The 25,639-nt window shown below is 37.3% G+C and overlaps 1 protein-coding gene and 1 long non-coding RNA gene across 4 annotated transcripts in view; one reads left to right on the top strand and one right to left on the bottom strand.

Annotated features, from left to right (window-relative positions):
* ric1 (RIC1 homolog, RAB6A GEF complex partner 1) overlaps positions 1–25,639 on the top strand; it is a 44,955-nt gene that overhangs the window by 735 nt on the left and 18,581 nt on the right. For all 3 annotated transcript variants that reach the window (XM_051876818.1, XM_051876817.1, XM_051876819.1), the window contains exons 1-4: positions 1–229; positions 12,290–12,397; positions 23,090–23,169; positions 23,816–23,923. The exon at positions 1–229 is cut by the window's left edge. In XM_051876818.1, the coding sequence (XP_051732778.1) occupies positions 89–229; positions 12,290–12,397; positions 23,090–23,169; positions 23,816–23,923 (437 nt within the window). In that variant the 5' untranslated portion in view covers positions 1–88. The remainder of the gene's footprint in view (positions 230–12,289; positions 12,398–23,089; positions 23,170–23,815; positions 23,924–25,639) is intronic.
* On the bottom strand, positions 9,086–18,579 carry LOC127503252 (uncharacterized). The gene is made up of 2 exons (XR_007927057.1): positions 18,143–18,579; positions 9,086–11,168 (listed from the first exon to the last, which is right to left on the bottom strand). It is a non-coding gene; the product is annotated as an uncharacterized LOC127503252 (long non-coding RNA).

Consider the following 25,639-nt stretch of genomic DNA (forward strand, 5'->3'; position numbering starts at 1 on the left):
AGTGTAGTTTGGTTCTGGTGCATGGAGGCCGCTGGAGGAAGTCTGTCCGTCCCGGTGTCGCAGTGATTTGGGTCAGAACCGGATCGTGATGTATTTTCTGAGCGGCTGGCCGCGGAGGCTCCTCTGCCCGCTCCGGAGCGGCGAACGGCCCTTTCTGATCGAGCCCAGCGCGCAACGGTTCTACCTGGCCGTGCTGTCCGAGACCCAGATCAGCATCTGGTTCAGCAGGGTAAGAAACACCACGAACTCATACACAACCAGTGGTTTGAGGCATTAAATGTTGAAGGTTGTAGGTTTGAATCCCGTAAATGTCAAAACTCCCCCAGATCAGGCCATCTTTAAAGGTGGCTTAGTGGTTAAAGATCAGAGCTGCTAACCTAAAGGTTTTTGGTTTAAACCAAATGAACATCCAACTTGTTAAGGTACTAAAATTATGTGTGATGTGGCTTAGTGGTAAAGGATCAGGACTGGAGACCCAAAGGTTCAGCTTCACAATCACATGGATTATTCATAGGAATCGGGTTTAGTAGAGTAATAGAATTTAAATAGATTTTATACCAGTAGGTTAAGGGTTTAAATGCTGGATGGTATTTCAGTGATCCAGTTAATCCTACTGGGTTTAGTAGAGTTATCCAGTGGTTTAGTGGTTAAAGACTTAAGAACTGTCAACTTTTCAGTACCTGGTTAATCTAATGTAGACTGTGACCCAATGGTTGTAGGTTCAAACTCATTGAGGAATCATGAGCATCTCTTTCAGATGGTTTATTGTGTTTAATTGCTCACATGTGGAGAGCTGTGGGTTAGTGGTTAAAGCATCAGGTCTGTTCACTCAGTGTGTATAGGTTCAAATCCCAAAGGGGTGGTTCATGTGAATCAGTTTCAGCAGGGTAAAAACATAAACACTGTCCATAGATCAGGGCTCTGAGTAGTTCTGGGTGGTGTGGCATAGTGGTAAACAATCTCGGCTGGTTACGCAAAGGTTGTGAGTTTTAGTCCGTAATGCATTAATTCCTGTCACCAATGAACATCGTCTGGTTCCTCAAGGTCAAAAATATTACCCAATTACAGTCTCAGTATCAGCATTAATGGTCTAATATTAGGTGCTGTGGTTATTAGGTTCTGTGCTGATACTTGTAGGTTTGAGCCACATGAGCATTAAAATGAACTGACAAACAACCACATGATCAGAGCTTTGAGTTCATGTATACATAATGGATGATGTGGCTTAGTGGTTAAGGTTCAGGACTGATGACCTGAAGGTTTGAACCTGAGAAGGGTTTATTAATGAGTAACGTTTATCAAGTCAATCTGGAGTATTAGAGAGTCTAGTAGGGTTATGTTAGTTGTTTATTTAGTACTTAAAGTGCTGGTAATGTAAATGTTTGTGCTAGATTTATGTAATAGTAATAATACACAATAAACAGGTTTATATATTTATCATCCAACTGATTTATTAAACCAATCTCATACATTTTAACTAACTGAATCTTTCTTGTTAAACAGCTAGTCACATTTAAACCATGTTCATACTTTTTTTTTTTTTTTTTTTTTTTTTTTTTAACTGATTAAATGTAATGTTTTCACAAATTATTGTGATTTAAAGAAGTTTGGACAAATTCATTGTGAGTATTTGAATAAAATCAAATAGATGCAAATAATAATACATTATGGCAGGATTTGTTTTTTTGAGTGTATGTGATTTTCACATCAGACCTCAGAAGGTTTGAGTGTTGTTGATCAATGGTTAAAGTGCAGAAATTCCCCCAGAGTTCACAATATCTCGTTTCAGTTTTCAGTTTCAGATTAAAGGATTAGTTCACTTTGAAATGAAAATTACACCAAGCTTTACTCACCCTCAAGCCATCCAAGGTGTATATGACTTTTGTCTTTCTGATCAACACAATCTGACTTATTTTAATAAATATCCTGACGCATCTGAGTTTTAAAACGGCAGTGATCAACGAGTATGAGCTGAAGAAAGTGCATCCATCCAAAGCAAAACGTACTCCACACGGCTCCGATGGTTAATAAAGGCCTTCTGAAGTGAAGGGATGCCTGTTTGTGTAAGAAAAATATCCATATTTAACAAGTTATAAAGTAAAATATCTAGCTTCCGCCAGACCGCTTTCCATATTCAGGTTACGAAGAAAATGTAAAACTCTTGCAGTTCAAAACGCTTAAGGCCTCGATATACTTCAAGCAAAGTTCTTTTTCGTTCTTCGATTAGGGATAAAACGAAGTTCGAAATATGTGAGCAGTGACATACTGTAGTCGAACATCTGACGCCGCCCACACTGCTGAGAGCGACGGTTAGATGAATATGTAAAAATGTTGCGCGTTTTCCTCTCCGTAACAAAATAAACACAACAAAATAGAGAAACTAGCAAGGATTTTTTTAATAAAGCAAAAGAAAAGCATCTGGTCATGGCAATGTGGAAATGTTTGTCATCTACGGACTCGAGAGGAGAAATGAACTGGAAAAGAAGGCGGAGCCTCAGCGCGCACCTACCTTACGTAACGGCCACGGACCAAAGGTGTTTACCAGCCGAAGCAAACTTTTCCAGAAAGTTCTGTGATGGAAACTTTGAACTAATTAATAATGAACTAACATTTCTTTTCTTCTACAGGCCTAATAAGCTAACTTTGAAATAGAGAAATAGTCACTAGGAGTGCTGTAACAAGTGGAAAAATTCTGCTGTGCTGGCTAGACAGCATCCTTCTAAGGATAAAAAATAGTCTTTGAAAAATTGTTTTAACCTATTGAGTAATCTGAACTATTAACCCAGTGATATTTTTTGATGATCTTGTGATTCAGTTGTTCTAATCTAAATTTACTCCGCCAGTAAGCGGGGCAGAGGAACTGAGATGTTTTCTTAAATCTGAACCAGTCATATTAAGACTGATAATAATGAGTAATAGATCTTGCTATTCTGACATGTGAGATGTACCTGAAATCCTATAAAACCTGCTGTATTCCTTTGTTCGGAGAGAGATTCTCTGGAATTGATGGGAACTCTCCTGGCCGTGATTAAAGCTTTGAAGGACAAAAACTGGAGTCTCTGGTTATTGCTGCGCAGCAAGTCAGGTTAGGGAACACTAGGTTTTTGAGGGTCAAGACGTTGACCGAGATATTATTGAGTGTCGATTAGGAGATGCTCCGAAAGATCATATATTATTGAGTGTCGATTTGGAGATGCTCCGAAAGATCAGGAAATTTATTGAGTGTCGATTAGGAGACGCCCCAGGAACAGGTAAACTTAAGTCAGGTTCGTCTTGGAAAATCTACCACAGTTTGCTTTGGCAAGTTGTTTCGAACTTCCAAAACAAACTCCATATGAACTTTGTTTCGGCCTGATTTTGTTCGAAATGACGTCACATCAGTTTGTTCTTCGATTTTGTTTGAAGTATATTGGGGCCTTTACGCTACGTCCTACGCCTTCCGAATGACGTCAGTTGTTAAATATGGGTATTTTTCTTACACAAACGCATCGCTTCGCTTCAGAAGGCCTTTATTAACCCCCCGGAGCCATGTGGAGTTTATGATGGATGGATGTGGATGGAGACCCTTTCTTCAGCTCATACTTGTTGATCCCGTTCACTGCCATTATAAAGCTTGGATGCATCAGGATATTTATTAATATAACTCTGATTGTGTTCATCAGAAAGAAGAAAGTCATATACACCTAGGATGGCTTGAGGGTGAGTAAAGCTTGGGCTAATTTTCATGTCAAAGTGAACTAATCCTTTAAGGCGTTTTGTTGAACGTTTGTTTACGCTCGGCTCTGACATGTGTTCACTCAAAGTAATTCGGGGGACCTGTTACCACAACTTAAATAAATACATGCTTGCAAGTTAAAAAATCTAATTTATTGTTTTAATTAAACCTTTTAAATTGCAAACATTATTTTAAGTTCTCTTGACAATCGTTACATCAACTTAATATTGTCTGTAATTTAAACTCAAATTTCTGCGTTAATTGGCTATTTTTTTTTTTTAAATTAGGTTGTAGTAACTTAATAAAATTGTCTTGATAACCTTGGAAATTAGGCAGTGGATTTCTAGTTCTTAGCATGATTTGCATAGGACTGGATAAGGAGAATAAATGTTGAAATTAAGTGTTAATTCATGTGTTTTTAAGTGAAGGAAAAGACCTGTTAGTGTTTAATGCTGTTATGTTTGACATTTAAAAGAGTTTTTGTAATGTTGACGTGTTATCATTGTGCTGAAGAGTAGATACATGAAGGTGAACACTATTGACTATAAACAATGACTGCGCTAATGCCAGTGACAAGTAATATCTTACTTGTTCATTAAATATACATATTAAACAAGTTATGTTAGCATGTGCTATGATAGCTGTTGATTTGAACTGAAATAGAAAAGATGAACTGGTTCCAGGGCTACAACTCTTAATTTTTTTTGAGTAATCAACTTAAATGTTTATGCTACAAATTATTAAGTTCCTCTAACTCAATGTAGCATGTTGGTTGAACATAAATTCACTCAAAGTTGTCATAACTCAAAAAAATTGATGCAAACTGTTGCGTTATTTTTTTTTTTTTTTTTTGAGCCAGCACATTATTTTTTTAGAGTGTGAGGGGATGTTTGATGTCAGAGACTCTCACCTGTGTGTTGTCCTGCAGAGCCCAGACTGTCTGTCTAGAAACACTGTCCTAAAGGTTTATTTGAGTGTTCACAGGTCGCGAGTGCATCAGTGTTCAGGAGACAGACAGACATGTTATTTTTATACCCAGAGAAATCGGAGAGTTTGGCCTCTGACCAGATCTGCTTTTGATTGACACTTCCTAAATATAAACCTTATTATGTATATTTTATGGAATATAATTTTGTGTTCTGCTACTTATAATGTAGAAAGACGCTCTATTTTGTGTTGTATAGTGAATATAGTTCTATCAAACTGACTGTATCACACAAGCTCTTTTAGCTTTTTGTGTATTTGTCGAGCGTGTTTTTGTTTTTATCTTTCAGTCTGTCATGTTTCCGTACAATGCTCATTGTTCTGTGTTCAGTTCCTGTGTAAGTCAGTATTACTATAGTACAGACTGTGCAGACTAAAATCATAGATGGATACATTTTGACTGATAACCCTGGGAAAATACTTCCAGGTGATCTGCCCCCCCCCCATGCACTTCCTGCCATTTAATACCTCGTTGTTCTGTACTGAGTGTGTAGAGTTTCTCAGACGATCCCGGCAAAGAACGGAATGTGTCTGGAGTGTGTGTGTGTGTGTGTGTGTGTGTGTGTGTGTGTGTGTGTGTGTGTGTGTGTGTGTGTGTGTGTGTAAAACACAAACTTCCTCTCCAGCTGTGTGACTCCACCTTCACTCACACACACACACACACATACACTCGTCGTAAGTAGTGCTGAGGTCATGCATATCAAAGCAATCGGCCTCAACACGTTTGCACACACGCTGCCGTCTCGTCTCACAGCGTCTTTAACACTGAAGTGTTTCTGATCTGCTGCTGTATTTCCTGTCACTAACAACAACACCTGCAACATGAATTAAAAGGATTGTTCACCCAAAAATCACCTTTCTGTCACCATTTACTATGTATGCCTTTCTTTCTTTCTGCTGTTGAACATAAAACGTTTGAAGAACATTGGGAACCAAACAACTTTGAACCGCAATAACTTTTTTAATTTTAATTAATTTCTCAAAAATATATATTTTTTTGATGTTCCACAGCAAAAAGAAACCAAGTCATACAGGTTTGAAACAACATGAGCGAAGTAACATTTTTTGGGTGAACTGTCCCTTTAAAGGGTTAGTTCACCCAAAAATGAAAATAATGTCATTTATTACTCACCCTCATGTCGTTCTACACCCGTAAGTCCTTCGCTTATCTTCCGAACACACATTAGGATATTTTTGATGAAATCCGATGGCTCAGTGAGGCCTTTATTGAGAGCAAAGCCATTCAAACTCTCAAGATCCATAAAGGTACTAAAAACATATTTGAAACAATTCATGTGAGTTCAGTGGTTCTATCTTAATATTATAAAGCGACGATAATATTTTTTGTGCCCTTAAAAAAAAACAAAAAAAAGACTTTAAAAAAAAAAAATCTATATGGGCCATTTCAAAACACTGCTTCGGAGCTTTACGAATCGAATCAGTGGATCGGAGCGCCAAAGTCACGTGATTTCAGCAGTTTAGCTGTTTGATAGGAGATCCGAATCACTGATTCGAAACAATAGATTCGTAAAACTCAGAAGCTTCATGTTTTGAAATCGCCCATCACTAGATGATAGTTGAAAAGTCGTTATTTTGTTTTTTTGGCGCACAAAAAGTATTCTTGTCGCTTTAAAATATTAAGATAGAACCACTGAACTCTCATGAACTGTTTCAAATATGTTTTTAGTACCTTTATGGATCTTATGGAGTTTGAATGGCTTTGCTCTCAATAGAGGCCTCAATGAGGCATCGGATTTCATCAACAATATCTTAATTTGTGTTCGAAAGATAAACGATGGTCTTACGGGTGTAGAACGACATGAGGGTGAGTAATAAATGGCATTATTTTCATTTTTGAGTGAACTAACCCTTTAAGAAATTCAGTAGATTTGACTTTTATTTATAATATTTAGTATTAATTTGTTCATCTCTCAGTAAGTGGAAAAAAAGACAATCCGCAAATGAGCAGCGTCACAGTCACATACTTCTTCTGAAGTAGCTGGAGTTTTATAAATCATTCATAGAAATTTTTCGGAAACTGTCATACATTGACATTTGGGATCATTCTACACGTCTTTATTAGGGCTGGGTATTGACACAATTTTCTCAATTCGATTCAATTTCTATTCATATGCTTTTGATTACGATTTCGATTCGATATCGATTATTTTGGATGTAGTATATCAGATACAGTACGTGGCAAATTTTCTAGAGGAAAAAAAAATCTCTCAACTAATGCTGTAAACTATACATGGGAGTCAGTTGGTACTACATTACTATAATATTGTTAAAATTAACTTATTTATATACACACACTTAAATTACACTCTGTTTTTTATAATAACTAAAGTTTAGAATTACATAATCATATTTCTACTCCAATTTGTTTTATATAAACATTTAAATCGTGGCTTTTACTGATTTATTCAAACATGCATTAAATATTGAAGAACATTAAAAAATTATAATGAATATGTAACGGTGCATAGCTATATTTATCAGAATGCTGACTTTCTAGAGTTAATTTTTCTAGCTGAGTTTATGGTCACTGAATATGTTTTTCTGAGGTAAATGTGACGTTACGTGACATTGTTTACAAGCTGTTTTATTGACGTCTTTCCGAGGTTGAAACACTGATTGAGCCTATTACCGAAATCCGTATCATCTCTCGTGTAAGTTGTACTGTATCTTTTAACATATGTTTAGATTTTTATTCATGTTTATTTCACGCTGTAACTGGTATTAAAGCGGAGGAGAGCATGTTCATGCACTCTCTGCTGCCTGCTTCTCTTTAACTGAAGCGCTACAGCGATCTGTCACGCCACATTAAAGAGCGCCAAAATGGTACTTATTTTTTGATTCTCATTTGAAATCTGAGGCCTTGCTTCATATTAAAAGTAACAAAGCAAAAAAGATTATTGCGATTTATTGGATGGGAGGCGCGTTACATGCACTGTTCATTCATCAACTGAAAACAGACTAGACTAACTGATTCTTGGGATTTAAGAATCATATCAGTTCGTAAAAATGAGAATCGATTAAAATCGAGAAATCAATTTTTTTTTTTTTTTTAAATCCAACCCTAGTCTTTATAACTCATTTAAACTCATTGAGATGTAAAGCAGCAGCAGATATGTATTCACACAGATTCGCACTTATTACACAAGTGCTGGTGCAATGCATTATCAGTGTTTGTGTTTGTGTGTGTTGTATAACACTGTGAGATCATATATTATCTGTTCTGTGAAGGAACCTGTAAGATGAGGGCTAGAGTTGGGCTGTAAGTGAACAATAACCATCACAAACGTTCAGATGCTCAAGTTTATGGTGTTCAGAGCAGGGTTGCCAGGTTTTCACAACAAAACTCGCCCAATTGCTACTCAAAACTAGCCCAGTTGCATTCAGTCGGGTAAAAATTGTGCTCTGGGGGGTGAAATAAGCATTTTTTGGCTGGGTTCCCCTGGTAAAATTCGCATTCCAGGGGCTAAATATCACATTATTGGGGTCGTTTCAACGCGCAGACATGAAAAACAACCAGCAGCAACACTGTTAAAGTAGCCCAATGACTTGGCAACACTGGTTCAGAGTCACTTTCACAACGTTGATCTGTTTGAGCGGCCAGACATGTCATTTTCTGACTCAGCCCCGCCCCAAACTCACACGATTGGCTATCTGTTTGACTGACCAATGACAGACAAAGTGTCTGTCTCAAACAGTCATAATTATCTTTGCAGGTGTTGTCTGCACATTTGCAGTTTTGACCTAAACTATCAGGCAATTAGGGTTAGTGATCAAATGAACTGGTTTTTCAGCACACGCTTTGAATTCATTGTGTGGCGGCACTCAGAGATCTGAGCCTCGGTTCATGTAACATCATTACTGAACAAAAGCAGCTTATGACTGTTCTTTAGTGGTATGTACATGTATGGGCTTCCTGAGTCTCGTTCCAATCAGTAAAGGCCTCGATCAGCTCATCATTTGCTCTTTTGGATATTGTTGAATGTGTTCTAGTTTAGACACACTGTGAGTTGGCACATGGGTTGAATCTTGTATAAACATGTCTTTAATCATGTTGCTGTCGTCAATGTTGAGTAATCAATGATCAGCTGTGATTTTTACCATGACTAAGAGAGTTTTAGAGCTCCGCTCATGTCTTCACGTCTGATGATTTATTGGGTCAAATAAATAATTTAAAAATATATAAAATATTTAATGTGCTGTGACACTGAATCTACGTGATTTATTAGTGTTGTGTTCATTTGTCAAACACAGACACGCACAGATGTGAAATATGATGATGATTAGCACGATAGTGTTGCTCTTTTTTTCTTTGTTACAGTTCACAACAGAGCTACATGAGGACAGTGGAGGAGTTTTCTGTGGTGATTGAGGTTGAATTCATGTTTATTTCTGCAGCGCTTTTCACGTTCCAAATCGTTCCAAAGCAGCTTTAGAGAAAATGCATGTTGCAAATATTGCATCAGGTTGAAAATATGATGCAGACTGAAATGTCTTTTCTCTTCATGATTTAACAAGCATGATTTATTTGCACATGCTCAGTGAGATCTGCTGCTCTTCTTTCACATGTATGTTGATTGTCTCATAGGACAGGAAGTAACATGTTCTTTGTGTAAGTGTGTTGAATTCAGATCTTCACACGGAGTGACTCACAGCTGGGGTTGGGGATCATTTGAATTTCCCCGATTCCCAGTTTCAATTCCAATATTTTACATATTTATTCTGTGTCTTTTTGCAAAACATTCAGTTGCAGCTGAATACCATGAACAAAAATCAACAGCCTAAAGAGCAACTAACTAATAAACTAGACTCATATAAATTTCAAACATTATTAAAGGCAAGTATACAGCCAGTAATACATTAAAAACAAATAAGCAAATTAGCAATAGCACAAATACAACTGAACAAAGGTTCAGAAATTGAAATCAATCCTTATTAAAGTTACAGAAGTTATTAAGTCAAGATCATTGAGTGATTTTTTCTTTGTCTTTTGTTCTTTGATTAACATTAACACAGACAGCTGCAGGTTTATTAGGCTGCTGTCACTTTAAGAGCTGTACGGATCCAATATACTGTTACACATGCATTTTCTTTCTCAACTGTTTACATTCATTTAAGACATAACTGTTTACGAGGATATTTTGACGTAGTTTTGTGTGTATTTGTCCGTTCAAGCACGAGGACGTGAAAGAGAACTCAATTCAGTATTCACACACTATCTGAATACAAAATCTGAATATCTAGGCAAAAGTACAGAGCAAGTGTTTACAAAGCGGATGTGCAAAGACTAAGTCAAACGGCCGTTACAGAAAAGGTGAAACAACGATGTCGGACAATTTTGAAGTTGAAGGAGAAAATGAGATGGAGTTTTTCGCTCTACCGTAATACTTCCGCCTACGTCACGCGTAACCTTTGCAACGTGATTACAGTGCAAGATGAGCATTTGTGGTTAAAAAGAATATAATTTAATTTTTTTTTAGAAAATGGCCAATTGTTTCTCTAGATAAGACCCTTATTCCTCGTCTGGGATCATGTAGAGCTCTTTGAAGCTGCACTGAAACTGACATTTGGACCTTCAACGTGTTGAACCCCAAGTCCACTATATGGAGAAAAATCCTGGAATGTTTTCCTCAAAAACCTTCATTTCTTTTCGATTGATATAAACATCATGGATGACATGGGGGTGAGTAAATTATCATGAAATTTGAATTCTGAAGTGAACTAAGAGTTTCCAACTGCAGAATTGGAATCGATTTTCGACTCAATGTTCATTCAACTGAATGTTCAGAGTACAACAACCATATAGCTGTCCATTATGTAGAGCACTCTTTCATTCTTTGTCAGAGCTGTTTTTCTTTCTCCATTTAGTCAGGCTGTATGAAAAGTATCACCACTGAGTGCTTGCTTGGCTAAAAATGTGCTAAAGAAACATTTGCACCTACTATTGGTGTCATTTAACTGCAGTTTTACAGAGTAACGTCAGTCGTTGGATAACATGAGTTAAAAAACAAGTTAAAAATGTAAATATCCCGGGTTGCTATGGCTACAGGTGTTTTATCAAAATAAAGTCTGAACCTGGATCCGCTCGCGTCTGATAGTAAATACAGCTGTCAATCACAGACGCTTGCTGTGAATCTTTCTCTCGTGTGGAATCTAAAGCCTGTCTGACCTTTCATGACCCCTGAACAAAACGCATGAGGAACGACCTTCACACACACACGTCGAAAAGTAAAAACAGATTCTGTGACTTTAGTGTTAGTTTTACACACATGAATGTGTGTGTGTTGAGGTTTAGAGCTCCCTGTTGGCTGAATGAAACCAACACTTTGCTTCCATTTTTGGGTGTTTTTCTTTGTGGCCAAGCGCTGTTCTCATCCGCACATCCATCTCTCATTTCTCCTGATGTGTTTCCCTGCTGCTCTTCATTTCACTAGGATAATTTTGTGCATTTCTGTTGAGAATAAAGACACAAACACATAATGAATGACATTAAACTTTTTTATTTTTCCTCTATTAGATGATTCAGAATACATGTCTTATTACAAGAAGATTATTTGTTATTCTCAACTTTATTATCTGTAAAGTTTGACATCATTTCGAATACATGCAGTGAACATAACAATAAAACAACTTGCGAATGAGCTGCTGCTCCCAGCCCCCTTTCCAGAAGAGGGCGGAGCTTTAAAAGCTCATGCTTCGGTTGCTCAACAACAACAAAGCCGGAGAATCTCACGCAGCCAAAATGAGGATTGTCAGTAACGGTGTTCAGCCTTACATTGTTCAAACCGGAGTTGACACTGATGGAGTTGACAATTTATGAGTTGATTCAACTCATCGACTAGCATGTGCCGTCATGTTAATCTTTTGTGCAAATCCAGCGTTGAATTGACCCTCGTAAAATGGCGGCATGGTAACAACACTCTACTACAACAACTCTTCCTCTTCTCTAAAGCAGCCCAACATGGCCTCACCCCCTTTGTTGTGTGTTCTTGGGGGCGGGGTTTATGTAAATTTTTGGGTTTGTGATGTCACTAACCCGGGAAGAAGCTTGTTGTAGTCCCTACCAGCCATTTGTTGTAGTCCTTAAACAGAGATTTCTGTAACAGAAAATATCTCCCTTTGCATTGAACTTTGAGCGTCGTAACTTTGCAAATGTTATTTATGATCAAACAGCGACATTACACACTAACTAAAGTTTTAAAAAAGTGAAATCATATTCAACCACCCCTTTAATCTTTACTGTCACATTCCAACTAGTTTAGACATGTATTTATTTAATGCATGTGTGTGTTTACTACAGTTGTTAGTTAGTTCCTCTAAATGTTAGTTAGACATGTTTGTTTTAAGTAGTTATGCAGTTGCTTAGATATTGCAATTGTTTTGCAAAACTGTAATTTTTTTTCCAGCTGTTTTCTGATCCGGCAGGTGAAATCGGTGCATCTGATCATTTAGTAAAGTAGCAGCACCTCAACACTAGTGATGATTGACTTACATAATGACACCACATTGATTCAAATGAATGTTTTGAATTTACATGTCTAATTCTGTCTGTCTCTTTCTGTCTGTCTGTAGCCCAGCGTGTTGATCGTCAGTTACATTGAGTCTGGGAAAGCGGCCGCACAGTTCGGCTCCTATCAGCAGGTGGAATGGAAGCCCGATGACTCCATGATCGCAGTGGCGGTGAGTAAAATACTTCTGTCTCTCTCTTGTGAGTGCGCTTTATGATGAGGCTCCTGTCATCCATTCAGAAGCTGTACTGAACCATCTGTTATGTAGCAAGAGCTTAGACACATTCAGACTGCTAGGTAGTTCTGTTTAAGTACTTATTGGGATTGTTTACTAGCTGTTTAGTGAGTTTTTGAGACTTTGCATAATAACAATGTTTTGTGTGGATTTAAAGAATTTTGAGTTGTGTGTTAGATGTGACCCTAAACCAACTAGTCATTCAGAAAATCCACCTAGTTTATTTACAAAATCTGTAGTTTTGCACATCTCTAGTTTTGTATGTGGAGATTGTTTGACTGATTGATGCTGACGTCACCATGTTTCTTCAACCACAAATGTTCCCTGTATGTTCTCCACATTGAGCATCAAGTAGAGGACTGTTTATCTCACCACAAATAACCCTAGCGAGCCGCCCACATTGGCAGTATTTTAAGGCATCATGGATGAAGGCTGATCCAAAAGTTAGGCGGCATAATTATTCCGGTCGCACATCATGTCCTTCACAGAGGAGACGATTGTTTAAATGTTAATGTGAGTTTGTGCAGTCGAGCGTCCGTCACTTGTGGAGGGACGGCATACAGTGAACAAAAACTGTCATTTCTCTTTTGTTAAGCCGCATAATTGCTGTCATTCTGCTCTATTAATGCAGACAGACAGACAGACCGAGATGAGGAGAGACAGCTCGACATTTGTCTCTTTACATGCTGCATAAAAGACTAAACGCGCGTTCATGTCTGTCAGTCACATTCATACGCCGTTCCCTCTGATGGCAATACAATACAGTGGTTGTGTTAGATATTCCTTGCATTGATACATCACATCCTCTCTCAAACTGGGTCTTTAAGGAGCCGTTTATTGAATTATGTCTGCTTTGTTTTTAAATTTGTGCACACATGTACAATAGATGTTTTTTGTCTATTGTTTCGCTGTTTTTTCAGCATCTTGCGCCATGAGCACCACGTTTAAAGATGCTGTGTTCTTTAGTTTGTGTCCTGAGACATATGCATCTCTGTGCCCCAGAACCATCTGTATTGTTTTTGTTGTCGTCGTGTGTCCTCATCAAATGGGTCTGATTCTGTCGGATCACATCAGAAGCATCACACGTGTTCAGACACCAGAGCTCCGTGTTTCCACTGTCTGACGTCACAGCGGTGCAGAATTACAGTATAACCTCAGGCTCCATTTCACAGCGCCGTTCTTCTGTGTCTGAATAAACATGCAGTGTTTAGTCTTGATACCAATGGTTTTGGGTCATCAGCACTACCCGACACAGGAAATGATAGATAACGGCCGATTATTGGCTTCATGCAGTTTAAACTAGTTGATTGACAGTGTTTGACTCTCCATCCTGCAGGTTCAACACGAGTCACAGATTATGACATTGACGTGGATATGTTATTTTATCTCAGTTCGCTTCAAAATGTCACACATCCCTTTCTATCACAGTTGCAATATTTATTGTGCATTAATATTGTACAATAGTAGCGGTGCACTGCTCAAAATTACAGTACGTTTTAATCTTAAACCTGCGATTTGTGTTCAGTGTGTTTGCTGTTTATGGGTTTAACACTGATTTTGTTATTCAGGGGAATAAATGCTTCAGATGAGTCCAGAGAGAAGCCCTTCATTTCTCTCAGGACAGTGTCTCTCTTTTACTGTTTATACTGCAACTGAGAGCCCAGAGGATCATGGGATATCTCGGTTTACTGAATGATTCTGAGCAATGATGTTTTGCCATCTTGTGAAACCTGTCAAGAACATGTTCCAGATCACATTTCACCCAATATCAAATGATAAAAGGAAGAAATTGAATAAAGAAATGCTAATTTCCAGTTTTTATGACATTTAATCACGTTTTCATACAAAATTCTCTTCACTGCAAAAAATGCCCACATATAATCAAATCAAATCAAATAACACATTTTCATTACACTTATTACAGCAATGAGTTTTTTCATTATTATTATTATTATTATTATTATATCAATTTATATAATAATTTTATATAATTAATGTTTAATTGTCATGAAAATAATGTCACAATGTCAAATATGGTCCCAAACAGTAGGCCAAGTACAAAGTAAAATTAAATATAGTATATATTGTGTGTGCGAATCACAATTTTTGTGTTTAAAATAGAGATCACGATTCTCCCACAATTCTGAAGAGACAACTAAACAAAGTGACATAATTTACTAGAGGTTCTGACATAATGTTAATATCTGCAGTATATTATAAAAATATCTAATTCATTTGAATAGATTTTTTTTTTTTTTTTTTTTGTCGATTTGAGTGAATGATTCAATGACTCACTCATAAAGTCTTCACTTCTTTCATTACTGGATAAATCAGCGTTTTTAAACGAATCTCTTGAATGAATGATTCAATGACAAATACATATTTTAAGTCACTTTTCGCCACCTACTGGTGTAACAGTGTAGCTGATACAATCTTTATTTGGAGCGTCAATTTACTATATTATTTTGATTGCTACCGTAGACATCAGTGTTTATATCTGAACTATAAACTTTTATCCCAGACAGTACTTCTGTGATCATATGAATCGTTAATAATGACACTGTGTTGTTGAAAAGACTGTTTGTGTAGCTGTTTCATATCTATACATGACAACGGATCTCTGGATCAGAACGCAGATCTGAATGTTCGCTGTGATTGTACTTGACAAAGGTTTAATAGACACGAGAGTTGTTGTCATTTAACGATTTTGTCTTTTAACGATCGTGCAGCTCTGTGTTTTGTAGGTGAAATGTGACCTGGATGACGCTCTTCTGAACGACTCTTTCCATCTGAATCAGTTAGTGTGAAGTTGCAGATTAAATAGGACAAATGCTTTCTTTGATGTGCTCATAAAACCGTGTCCCTGATCTGATCTGGTGCTTCACAGACACAGAATCTGAGTGTGTAACCCTCCAGACGATACAGTATTGTGCTTTAATCTTTCAGTGGTGTCTCGTGAAAGTCTTTCTGAGCAGAGAAACCAGTGCAGACTTTCAAAGTGCAAAGGCAGATAACAGCAGGTCGCTTTTGGATGTTTAGTCTGGAAACAAAACTCTGCGAAACACTACACGCCTCCACACAGCCTGTGAGCGTCGGTCCATGCGTTCATCACAGCGGCTAATCGATGGAGCATCATGGGTAATATTGGCAGGCGCTTATTGGCATCACTGTTTCCAAAACATTCCCAGGAGTTCAGTGATTGGCTGGAGCTTCAGTGAACTTCATTCGCCTCAGAAAAGCGTCCCAGAAACAGACCTGTGTGGGCTGCAAGTGATAAAACCTTCATGAATATTTCCCACAATCCTGCAGAGATGAAGCTGAAAATAATCGCTGGGTTTCTCACTGGCTGCAGCATGTTCATCTTCTGTCTAGTTCTAGTATATCTGTATCCGTGCTGATTTTGGGCTCCTTTCGAGCTCCATAACTTCACGCAACTCTCAGAGCAGAATTGAATCTGATAAGTTTTGTTTTGGCTGCTGTGCAGAACATTGATGATACGCTCCGTCCCATCAGGTTAGATCTGAGCTTTTGTTGAGTTCCTTCAGGGGAATGAGGTGCTCTTATGCTTCAAATCAAACTGTTTTCTCCGAGCCTTTTGCTGCAGATTATCTCCAGAAGGTGTTTTCTGGCTCTGAATGTGCGTGTCTGTACATGAACATAACCTGCGACCGAAACACTCTGCACATGCATGTGATTCTGAAACATGTCTGACATGTTTGTATCAAGCTGATTAAACCGCACTCGTGATGCATTAGCTGAGCTTTCGTGTCTGTGTTTGTGTATTCATGTACGCGTTTGTTTTTGACACGTTGGTGAGGTTGGAGTTTGTCTGCATGACAGAAACACAAAATGCATCATCAGAAAGATCAAAAAGGAAGTCATAAGCTCGCAGCGGTTTGAAGAAGAATGTAAATCTAGTGCTGGTGAGCTGCTGAAATCTGAGCAGGTTTATTCTTACCACATCAACACGCCTGGGAAACGCTGACTTGAGTGTTTTCTCTGTGTTTTGACGCTTTTATCTTCCTGTCTGTAAATGTGCTGATCGCTGAACCCTGGTGCCTTCCTAAAAGTCACGGTGGTGGTTGCTTTAGTTTATTAAAAACTCCCTTTAGTTTGTAACCCCCATTCAAGATTTTAGCACTGTGGTTTTATTTCATTAAAGTATTCGTATATGATAGTTTTATGCAGATTTAAACAAAACATTTCAGTGTGTTTTACTTCTATACTTATGTTTTTTGAGTAAATAACATGTTTGTGTGAAATTCACCCATATAGTGTGAAAGAGTTTTGTCGTTGCAGCAGGATTACACAATATTTAGCTTTATTTTAGCCAATATTATAGCTTTGATGGCAGAATGATCACTTTTAGATGTACTGTGCTATAAAAATCAGACAAGAGCACATTACTGCAAACATCTGATTCCGCTCGTGTGTCTTTAGGGGCTTTCACGCCGGGAAGTTATAGGAACTAATTTATAGGAACTAGCCACCAGGGCAGTCCCGTGAGAATTAAATGTTCCCCCAGGGCCTTTTTCCTGGTTGCATTCGCACCGGCGGTAGGAACTCTGAAGTGACGTAAGCCGTCACTCACGTCCTGCCACTCTGGTTCTTGTGCGGGACTTTTATTTTGACGGTGCTGAGAACGAGTTAGCCAGAGCCTGAGCACACCGCGCTCCCGTTCTCCGTCTTCATTACTTTATGATCTGTTTAACAGTCCTATCTTATACATTATTAGACAGAACTGTTACACAAAGAAAGTAAACCATATACAAAAAAGTATTATAGCGTTAACGGTGTGGTTGATGTCCAGTGTCGCTGGAAATTCATAATCATGTTTCGCTTGTTCTGTCCGTCTGTCGCGGTTTTCTATGTTCGTGGAGTAAATACACTTGCTGCGTCCCAATTCGCCTACTTATACTACACCCTAAAAGTATGTAGTCTTTTTGTAAACAAAAAGTGCATACTTTTGAGTGTGTAGCAAAAAAGTAGACAAGCTTTGGGACATACTATCACTTCATTCAATTGCGTCTTTGCTCTCTGTTGCATTCTGTCACCGTTAACTGGCCTGTCAATCATCTTAAATCCTCTACATTTCCTACCGTATCGGAGAGAAATGCACGGACTGTGTTTAGACGGCTTTTTAAAAATGACGGGTGTCGGTGTTTCGCATGCGTTCAACATCAACATCAACATACAATCAACATACACTTAATACGTCACTGGTAATTCCTATTGTGCGGGTCAGACTCTACACTGAAGTAGGAGCTAAACGAGTTCCTATAACTAAAATCATGCCACAGTTCCTGCGGTGCGAACACAACAAAAAGAGGTACTTGCACCATGAGTTATAGGAACTATGAAAACATTCCTCTGGTGCAAAAGCCCCTTTTATGTCAGAATAACTGTGCATGAATTACACCTGCAGGCTGAATGAGGATACGACGTTTCTTCTCATCGTCACGCATACATTGATGTTACTTCAGTGAAAACAGTTAAAGATGGTCTGTTAACCAGAACAGATTTCATCACGATTCTGAGCCTGTTACACAGCAACTATCATCATTTTTATCTTATCTGAAGGAAATGGGGAGGGTGGCTTCTCTGTGCAAAATTTCACAATTTATGCTGTTTTTTTTTTTTGTTTGTTTTGTTTTTGTGTTTTTGTCAATGCATTTGTCTTACCATGACAGATGACTGAAGACTCTTTATTTTCTGCAATCGGAATTCCTATGGCACTTGGAAACACTCCATTATCCTGTGTGCATGTAGCGGATCAAATCCTCTGTTGGTCCGGTTCACTCCTGTAATCATCCTTCAGCAAACAAACAGTTCAGGACACACAAATGAGCCTGTATAGACACAGTTCAGCATGGCAGCGTAGATACAGTTAAAGCCTGTTCACCCCCACAAAATCTCAGTCTGAACCCTTTTATGATGGTGACAGGGCCCCTACCATAGGTGGTATTTTATTTTTAGTATCTTATTTATTTATTTATTTATTTTATGTTTTAGAATTTAATTTTTTTTTTTTTTTTTTTTTACAGCTTTTTTTATTTGATTAATTTCTTAGTTTACTTATTTATTTATTTATTTTTTACTGTTTTATAGTTATTGCTTTGTTTTTTTTTTTTTTTTAGATTTTTATTTATTTTTGTTTATTTAGATTTTAGAATTTATTTTAATTTATTTATTTTTTTGCTACTTATTAGTTATTGTTTTATTATTAATTATTTATTTTATTTAGATTGTAGAATTAAATGTATTTTTGGATTATTTATTTATTTTTTATTTTTGTTTTACTGTGTATTAGTTATTGTAGTATTATTAATAATAATGATTTATTTTATTAATGATTAATTTTTATTCTTAGATTTTAGAATTTTTTAGTTTATTTTTTATTTGATTCATTATTTTATTTTGTTTTGCTATTTACTATATTGTATTATTTATTATTAATGATTTATTATTTTATTTAGATTTTAGAATTTAATTTATTTTTAGTTTATCAATTTATTTTATTTTTTGTTGTACTGTTTATTAGTTATTGTTTTATTATTATTTATTTTTCGATTTTAGAATTTAAATTGTATTTATTCTTTTGATTAAAAAAATTATTTTTTTTTGTTTGTTTGTTTTACTGTTGTTTTATTATTTATGTTTTTTTGTTTTGTTTTTTTGTTTGTTTTTTTTAATGAAATTATTTAAGATTTCGGCTCATGTGTCCAGATGTTGATAAGTTTATCTTTGAAATGAAGTGATATGTAAAGCGACTGTGATGCACCTTCACTCAGGCATGCAAACTTTTCTCTGCGACTGATGAAAATTCAAATCATGTTCAGTGTAAATTGAAGCGATGCAAAACAACCACCCGCGTCTCTCGTCGTGCTTCACGTTACTCCTGGCGTGAAGGTGACGTTGCGTGAGCGTTTTCTTTAGCCGTGTTCCGTTCGAACTCTGACTTCTGTGCGAATCCTCCGTCGCCCAGCAGCCAACAATAACAGGAAGGAGTGACATTCCAAGAGCCTTTGTTTGAGTTTCTGGGACTTGTTCGGATCTTTGAGTGTGTAAAGACGTCAGTTCATCACGTTTCATGGGTCGTGAGTGTGTTTTCAGACGTCCCGTATGAATGATTCAGATGATAACAGATGTTCAGACCCGGCTCTGGTTACCTCACTGTCCTGCATATTAAAGGTTGTCTAGTTAGTTTGTTGAAATAAACATCCGTCTTGTGCGATTAGAGAGAGAGTGTGTGTGTGTCTGTGTGTGTGTGTGTGTCTGTGCGTGTGTGTGTGTGTGTGTACTGTAATATACACTAATATATTTTGAGATTTAAAATAAAATATATTTTAAATTAGGAAAAAAAAAAAATCCATGCTGTTTCTAGCATATGTTCCACATATATTTTCCCCTGTTTGTGTGTTCTTGCATTCTGCAATATATTTTAAAATAGTATCAGATGTTTGTCTTGAATTTGTTTTCAGTGTGCAGTGCATTCTGGGATTATCTTCATGAAGATTTTATGTGGTGCTGCTTTACCATTCCTCAGAAGGAAGCATGTCTCTGCCTTCCTTTAGAAACGTCTATGATGCACTCGGTTTATGATCGGATCTGAAGTTCAGTCTGATCTCAGAGCAGTTTCTCAGCAGGCTCACGCAGGTTCAGACATGCAGGAGTCTCGCCTCTCTCTCTCGTCATCTCTCTGTAAAGCTTGCACAGCTGCTACTCAAGGTTACTTGACTAGTCGTCCAGAACAGTTGACAGCAAATCAACTAAGGAAAATGAATATATGTGGTAAAAATGAAAATGTGTTGGTCCAGTTTCCCCTTTTCACTCATCATGTAATTGGCTGTTTCAGGTTACTGAGCTGAAGTCATGTGATCCACGACTACTCAACAGGCCTAATGCTTCAACCAGTGTTATTTTAGTATCACTGACATGCTAGTAGAGATTTTGTTAGAATTAGATTTTATTTTTATTTTGTTTTCACTTTAATTTTAGGTAATGTTTTTATCTATTATATTATTTTATTTATTTATTTTTAAATGCCTATAGTATTTTATAAATTTTTATTTATTAGTTCTAATTTATTTAGTTTTAAGGATTTAGGATTTAGTTTTTTGGACCTTAAAGTTAAACTGAACTGAAAATGAGAAATGTGAATATAATTTATGCTTTGTCATCAGGGCAACTAGCTGAAATAAAATACTTTTTTTATATATATTAAAATAAATGTAATTTATTTTAAAATAATTGTTAAATTAAAAAAATAATTTAAAATATACATTTTTGTATTTTGTCATCAGGGCAACTAGCTGAAATAATATATATATATATATATATATATATATATATATATATATATATATATATATATATATATAATAAAATGTAAATAAAAAATAAAATGTAAATAAATTAATTATATATATTTTAATATTTTGTCATCAGGGAAACTAGCTGAAATTTTAAATAAATTTAAATGTCTTTTTTTTTTATTTAACATTAATTTAAAAAATATACATTTTATATTTTGTCATGAGGGCAACTTGCTGAAATAAACTTTTTGTATATATTATAATAAATTTTAATATTTAAATTAAAATACAAATAAAATTAAAAAAACTTTTTTTTTTAATATTTTGTCATTATCTAGTGTTACAGTGAATTAGCTAGTCTGCATTCTCTCTCACCAGTCTGTGTCTGATGTCAGCTGTCACTCAAAGACACGTATCATCAGAATGCATCGATTAATTTCTCACAGAACATCTTTTGTTATTGTGTCTGTAACCCAATCAGACCCTGCTCTCTCGATGGTTTGTACCCCGTCAGCGCGCCGGCGGCCGTGAGAAATATCAAGCGGTCGTCAGTGATGCATGATGGAGGATTTGTGTTTTCTGGAAGCGTTTGTGTGTGGAACGGGTTTGCAGAACAAGCGTCAGGAATGAAACGCGTCGTGCATGAGGGCGTTGGAGCGCATCGAGCGTCTGGCCCGCTGCTCAGATAAAGCGGCAATGATGTTGTGATGTAATCATGGCTTTGAGTGAATCTGTTCGAGTACATCATTGCAAAGCATTTTCAGTTTTTCAGTCATTTCACAGAACGAACCCACTGAACGAAACGATTCACCAAAATGCATCAGACGTGCCAAAACAATACAGAAGTAGAAACCGAGATTGACTTTTATCTGCCACATGATTTAAAGAACGCATCACTTCCTCTTTTGTCTGAGAGGTAAAGCGGCGCTCAGTGCGTCTAAAGAAAGAGCTGAGCTCATCTGAAGAGCGTTTGAGGGGATCTGGGAGTTTTGGCTGCCGTCTCACTCCAGCTGTGGAAAACCTCACAGTCCTGCAGCAAAACAATCCGTCCTGAACGCTGAACTCTACAGGAAGTTCAACACGGCTCGCTCTCTTCTCTCTCTCTCTCTCTCTCTCTGCTTCTGCTTCCACATTCTCCTTCCAGTTTTTCCATCATCTGTCCTGCCAGAAGAGATCTTGATTTAGACCTCAGTGAATGACCAAGTTTTCCCCAAAAAATAAATCTACTGCAGTAATGCATGTGCTTTAGATAACTGCAAAAATGACCAGCTCACTATACATACACACATTATATATTATTATTATTATTATTATTATTACATCTTAAAACAGCTGTTTTCTATGTGAATATATATAGTACAATGTAGTTTATTCCTGTGAAGACTGGAGTAATGATGCTGGAAATTCAGCTTTGATCAGTGTCACATGATCCTTCAGAAATCATTCTAATATGATTTGCTGCTCAAGAAACATTTCTGATTATTATCAATGTTGAAAACAGTCATATTTTTGTGGAAACTGTGATACATTTTATTTTTCAGGATTCTTTGATGAATAGAAAGTTCAAAAGAACAGCATTTATTTGAAACTGAATCTTATAAATGTCAATTTTGATCAATTTAGTGCATCCATTCTGAATAAAAGTATTAAGATAGTAGACAGAGAGAGAGATGATAATAGATGGTACATCATCTTCTATTGAATGTTTGACTAAATGCTCTTGATTTCCATCTGGAGCTGTAGGCGTCATCTTTGTTTCTGTCGCTCTATCAAATGTCAGCGTTCATAATAAGTGTTTCACAGTTTTTTGTTCCATTTTTTTGAATTTGGTCGTCATGGTGACGGCTCGTCAATTCTATTCCTCTGAAGTGTTTTGCCCGTTCTGTCATTTTTGCCATTTCTCTGAGACCAATTCATGACATTTACTGTCAAACGATAGTCTGAACCTTGGTTCTTAAATAAAAATAAGAAACATGATTTTTAGCTGTTTTCGCTCGTGTCAAAGCTTGTTTGATCTCGTTTTAAATCATTTGAGTTCATCTGGAGGCCTGCTGACTGAGAAGTGCTGCTCTAGATCAGTTGATCAGAAGACGAGAGCAGAAAGTGTAGTGTAGAAAGTGCAGTTCTTCTGTTATTGTTTGTGTCGGAGTGTGTGTATCAGTGTGTCCTGCAGTGTTTGTTACTCTACACCACTGCAGACTCCTTCAATAACCTGTCTCTCTCTCTCTCTCTCTCTCTCTCTCTCTCTCTCTCTCTCTCTCTCTCTCTCTCTCTCTCTCTCTCTCTCTCTCTCTCTCTCTCTCTCTCTCTCTAGGCTGCGAACGGTTACGTCCTTTTGTTCGACATCATCGGAGGGTTGGATGAGAAGTACCTGTACGAGCCTGTCTATCCCAAGTGAGTGACCCTCGACCTTTGACCCTGTTGGTCTGTAATGTGCTGGTACTTCAGCAGATCCAGACGCCCCAGCGTCAACTTTCTGCATTTGTGCAATTTTTTTTTTTTTTTTAAATTGTATATATTCAAACAAAATATTAAAAAATTTTTTTAAAATAATTTAAATATTTAGGACGTCTCTAAAAGGAGGTTTTGTCGGGTTTAGCTCACTTCTGGTTACACATTTGTCCCCAAAATAATAAAGTAGGCATACACACACACACACACACACACACACACACACACACACACACACACACACACACACACACACCTGTAGCCCACAGCAGTTTGATGACACACACATTGACCTCGATTAGACTCTTTGAAATTCCCAAAAACACTCAGTCAGATCTTCAAAGGATGGCGTTGGTCAAGTCAGGACATGTCTGACACATTCTCTGTCTCTCTGTGTGTGTGTCGTTGTTCTTGTGTTGTTTGCAGGTTTCATCTGTAAATATCAAGGAATATAAAAATGCTGGGAATGATTGTGTGTGTGTGTGTGTGTGTGTGTGTGTGTTTAATGTTGTGTGTAATGAAGCATTATGATCACAGACTAAACAGATTATGTTATTCTTCCCCGTGTGTGTTTGTGTGTGTGTGTCAGGGGCAGTGCTCGTGTTAAGGTGACTCCGGGCTATAAGGAGGAACAGTGTGCTCCGGCTCTGACTCTAGAGATGAAGAAACCTGTCGACCTGGAGGCTCCTATTAGCTGGTACATAAACACACACACAACACACTCACTCACTTGCGCACACACACACACTCAGAATAATCCAGAGAGTGTCTTGAGCTTCAATGAAAGGATAACATTTGACCATCTGTACAGTTTCATTTGATCAATGTCACTCATTTATCATCATTTATGATCAGTCAATCAGTAAATAAACAAATAAACAAACAAACAAATAAAAAAATAAAAAAATATTAGGGGTGTAACAATACATGCATTCGTCCCCGAACCGTCTCAGTTCGGTGCATATAGTCAGACGATGAATACAGTTGGTCATAGGCAATCCACACTCCAATCCAGAAGGGGGCGCGCATGGTAATGCAACGCTGTTTAACAACCACCACAACAGGAAAAAGAGCAGAAGAAGAACAGACAATCGAGCCCTGCGTTCCATTCGGAAGGGCTCGTCCCTACGCCCTAATCCAGAGGCTTTACCCTCTGGAGTGAGAGCTTCGAAGGTCTTTTACGTTAAATATAATGTATATTGTGTCTATGTATTTGAAACATTTGAATGGACTGATAAAGGGAGCTGTAAAGTATTTTTGTTGAAGTACAATGTCATTTTGACCATAATAATATACCAAATCTAACTCTTACAAATATTACAGTATAGAAAAATACTACACATACATTTATAGGTAAAATCGAACTCCGAGCCTCCTGTACCCATTCTGTGACGTCAAACAACTTCCCTGTGCAAAAAATTATGGGGGCCTGAAGTGTCCATCAATTGTACCCTTCGAAATCCGTCATTCCGAAGGGCCCTTTGAAGTGGCCAGTTTTGAGCACTTCGGTTTGGAACGACCCTTTAATATGGCGGCCATGATTGTTTTCACTCCGAAGTGCCCTTTGGAGGGCGATATATCCCGTTTGTAATGCACTGTACATATATATATGTGTAATCTCTCAATCAGTGTTTCAACTGTGGAAAGACATCAATAAAACAGCTTGAGAATAATATCTCACGTAGCATTGCATTTACCTCAGGCAAGTCATTCAGTGTCCACAGCATGTTAGTTCACTAGAGCAGTGGTTCCCAAACTGGGGTACACGTACCCCTGGGGGTACGTGAGACGACTGAGGGGGGTACGCGAACAAAATGCTGAGTTTTGCTCCACCTTAAATTAACATTAAAACTGAGCATGTATTTCTAACAAGCACAGTGCCGTAAATACATGACGTCCAATCAAAATACCACATCTTTTGCGGTCAAAACTGCATCCATTTCCACAATAACAGCGTGCATATAGGTTGCGCGCAGAGCCTGCAGCCTTAGCAAATCGCGCTACATTACTGCCGTTCTCGACAATGTACCTGTAGATTTAGCACTTACTAGCATGAAGAACAATTAGCCTGGCACAGAAGGAACATAGAAATCAGTTTAAGATTCCAACTCTTGATACAAAACATACCTAGTTCTTTTAATGTTGATAATATTATACGAGCAAGAATGCAAATCCAAATAGCCACACGATTGCAAATGTGACATTGATTTTATACAACAGTTCAACAAAGAAAAGTGATGTTCATCACAGTATTGTCAGTATTTGCTCTATTTTGCAACGAAATATTAGTTCCACTACAACACACAGCGGTGTTTCGTGAACGAATCTGCAGCTTTGAACGAATCGTTCGTGAAAGTCATTGATTCAATGATTCATTCATAAATACAGCCACTAAATACAGCCACTTGCTTCG

Source organism: Ctenopharyngodon idella, chromosome 21 (assembly GCF_019924925.1).
Source record: "Ctenopharyngodon idella isolate HZGC_01 chromosome 21, HZGC01, whole genome shotgun sequence".
NCBI lineage: Eukaryota > Metazoa > Chordata > Actinopteri > Cypriniformes > Xenocyprididae > Ctenopharyngodon > Ctenopharyngodon idella.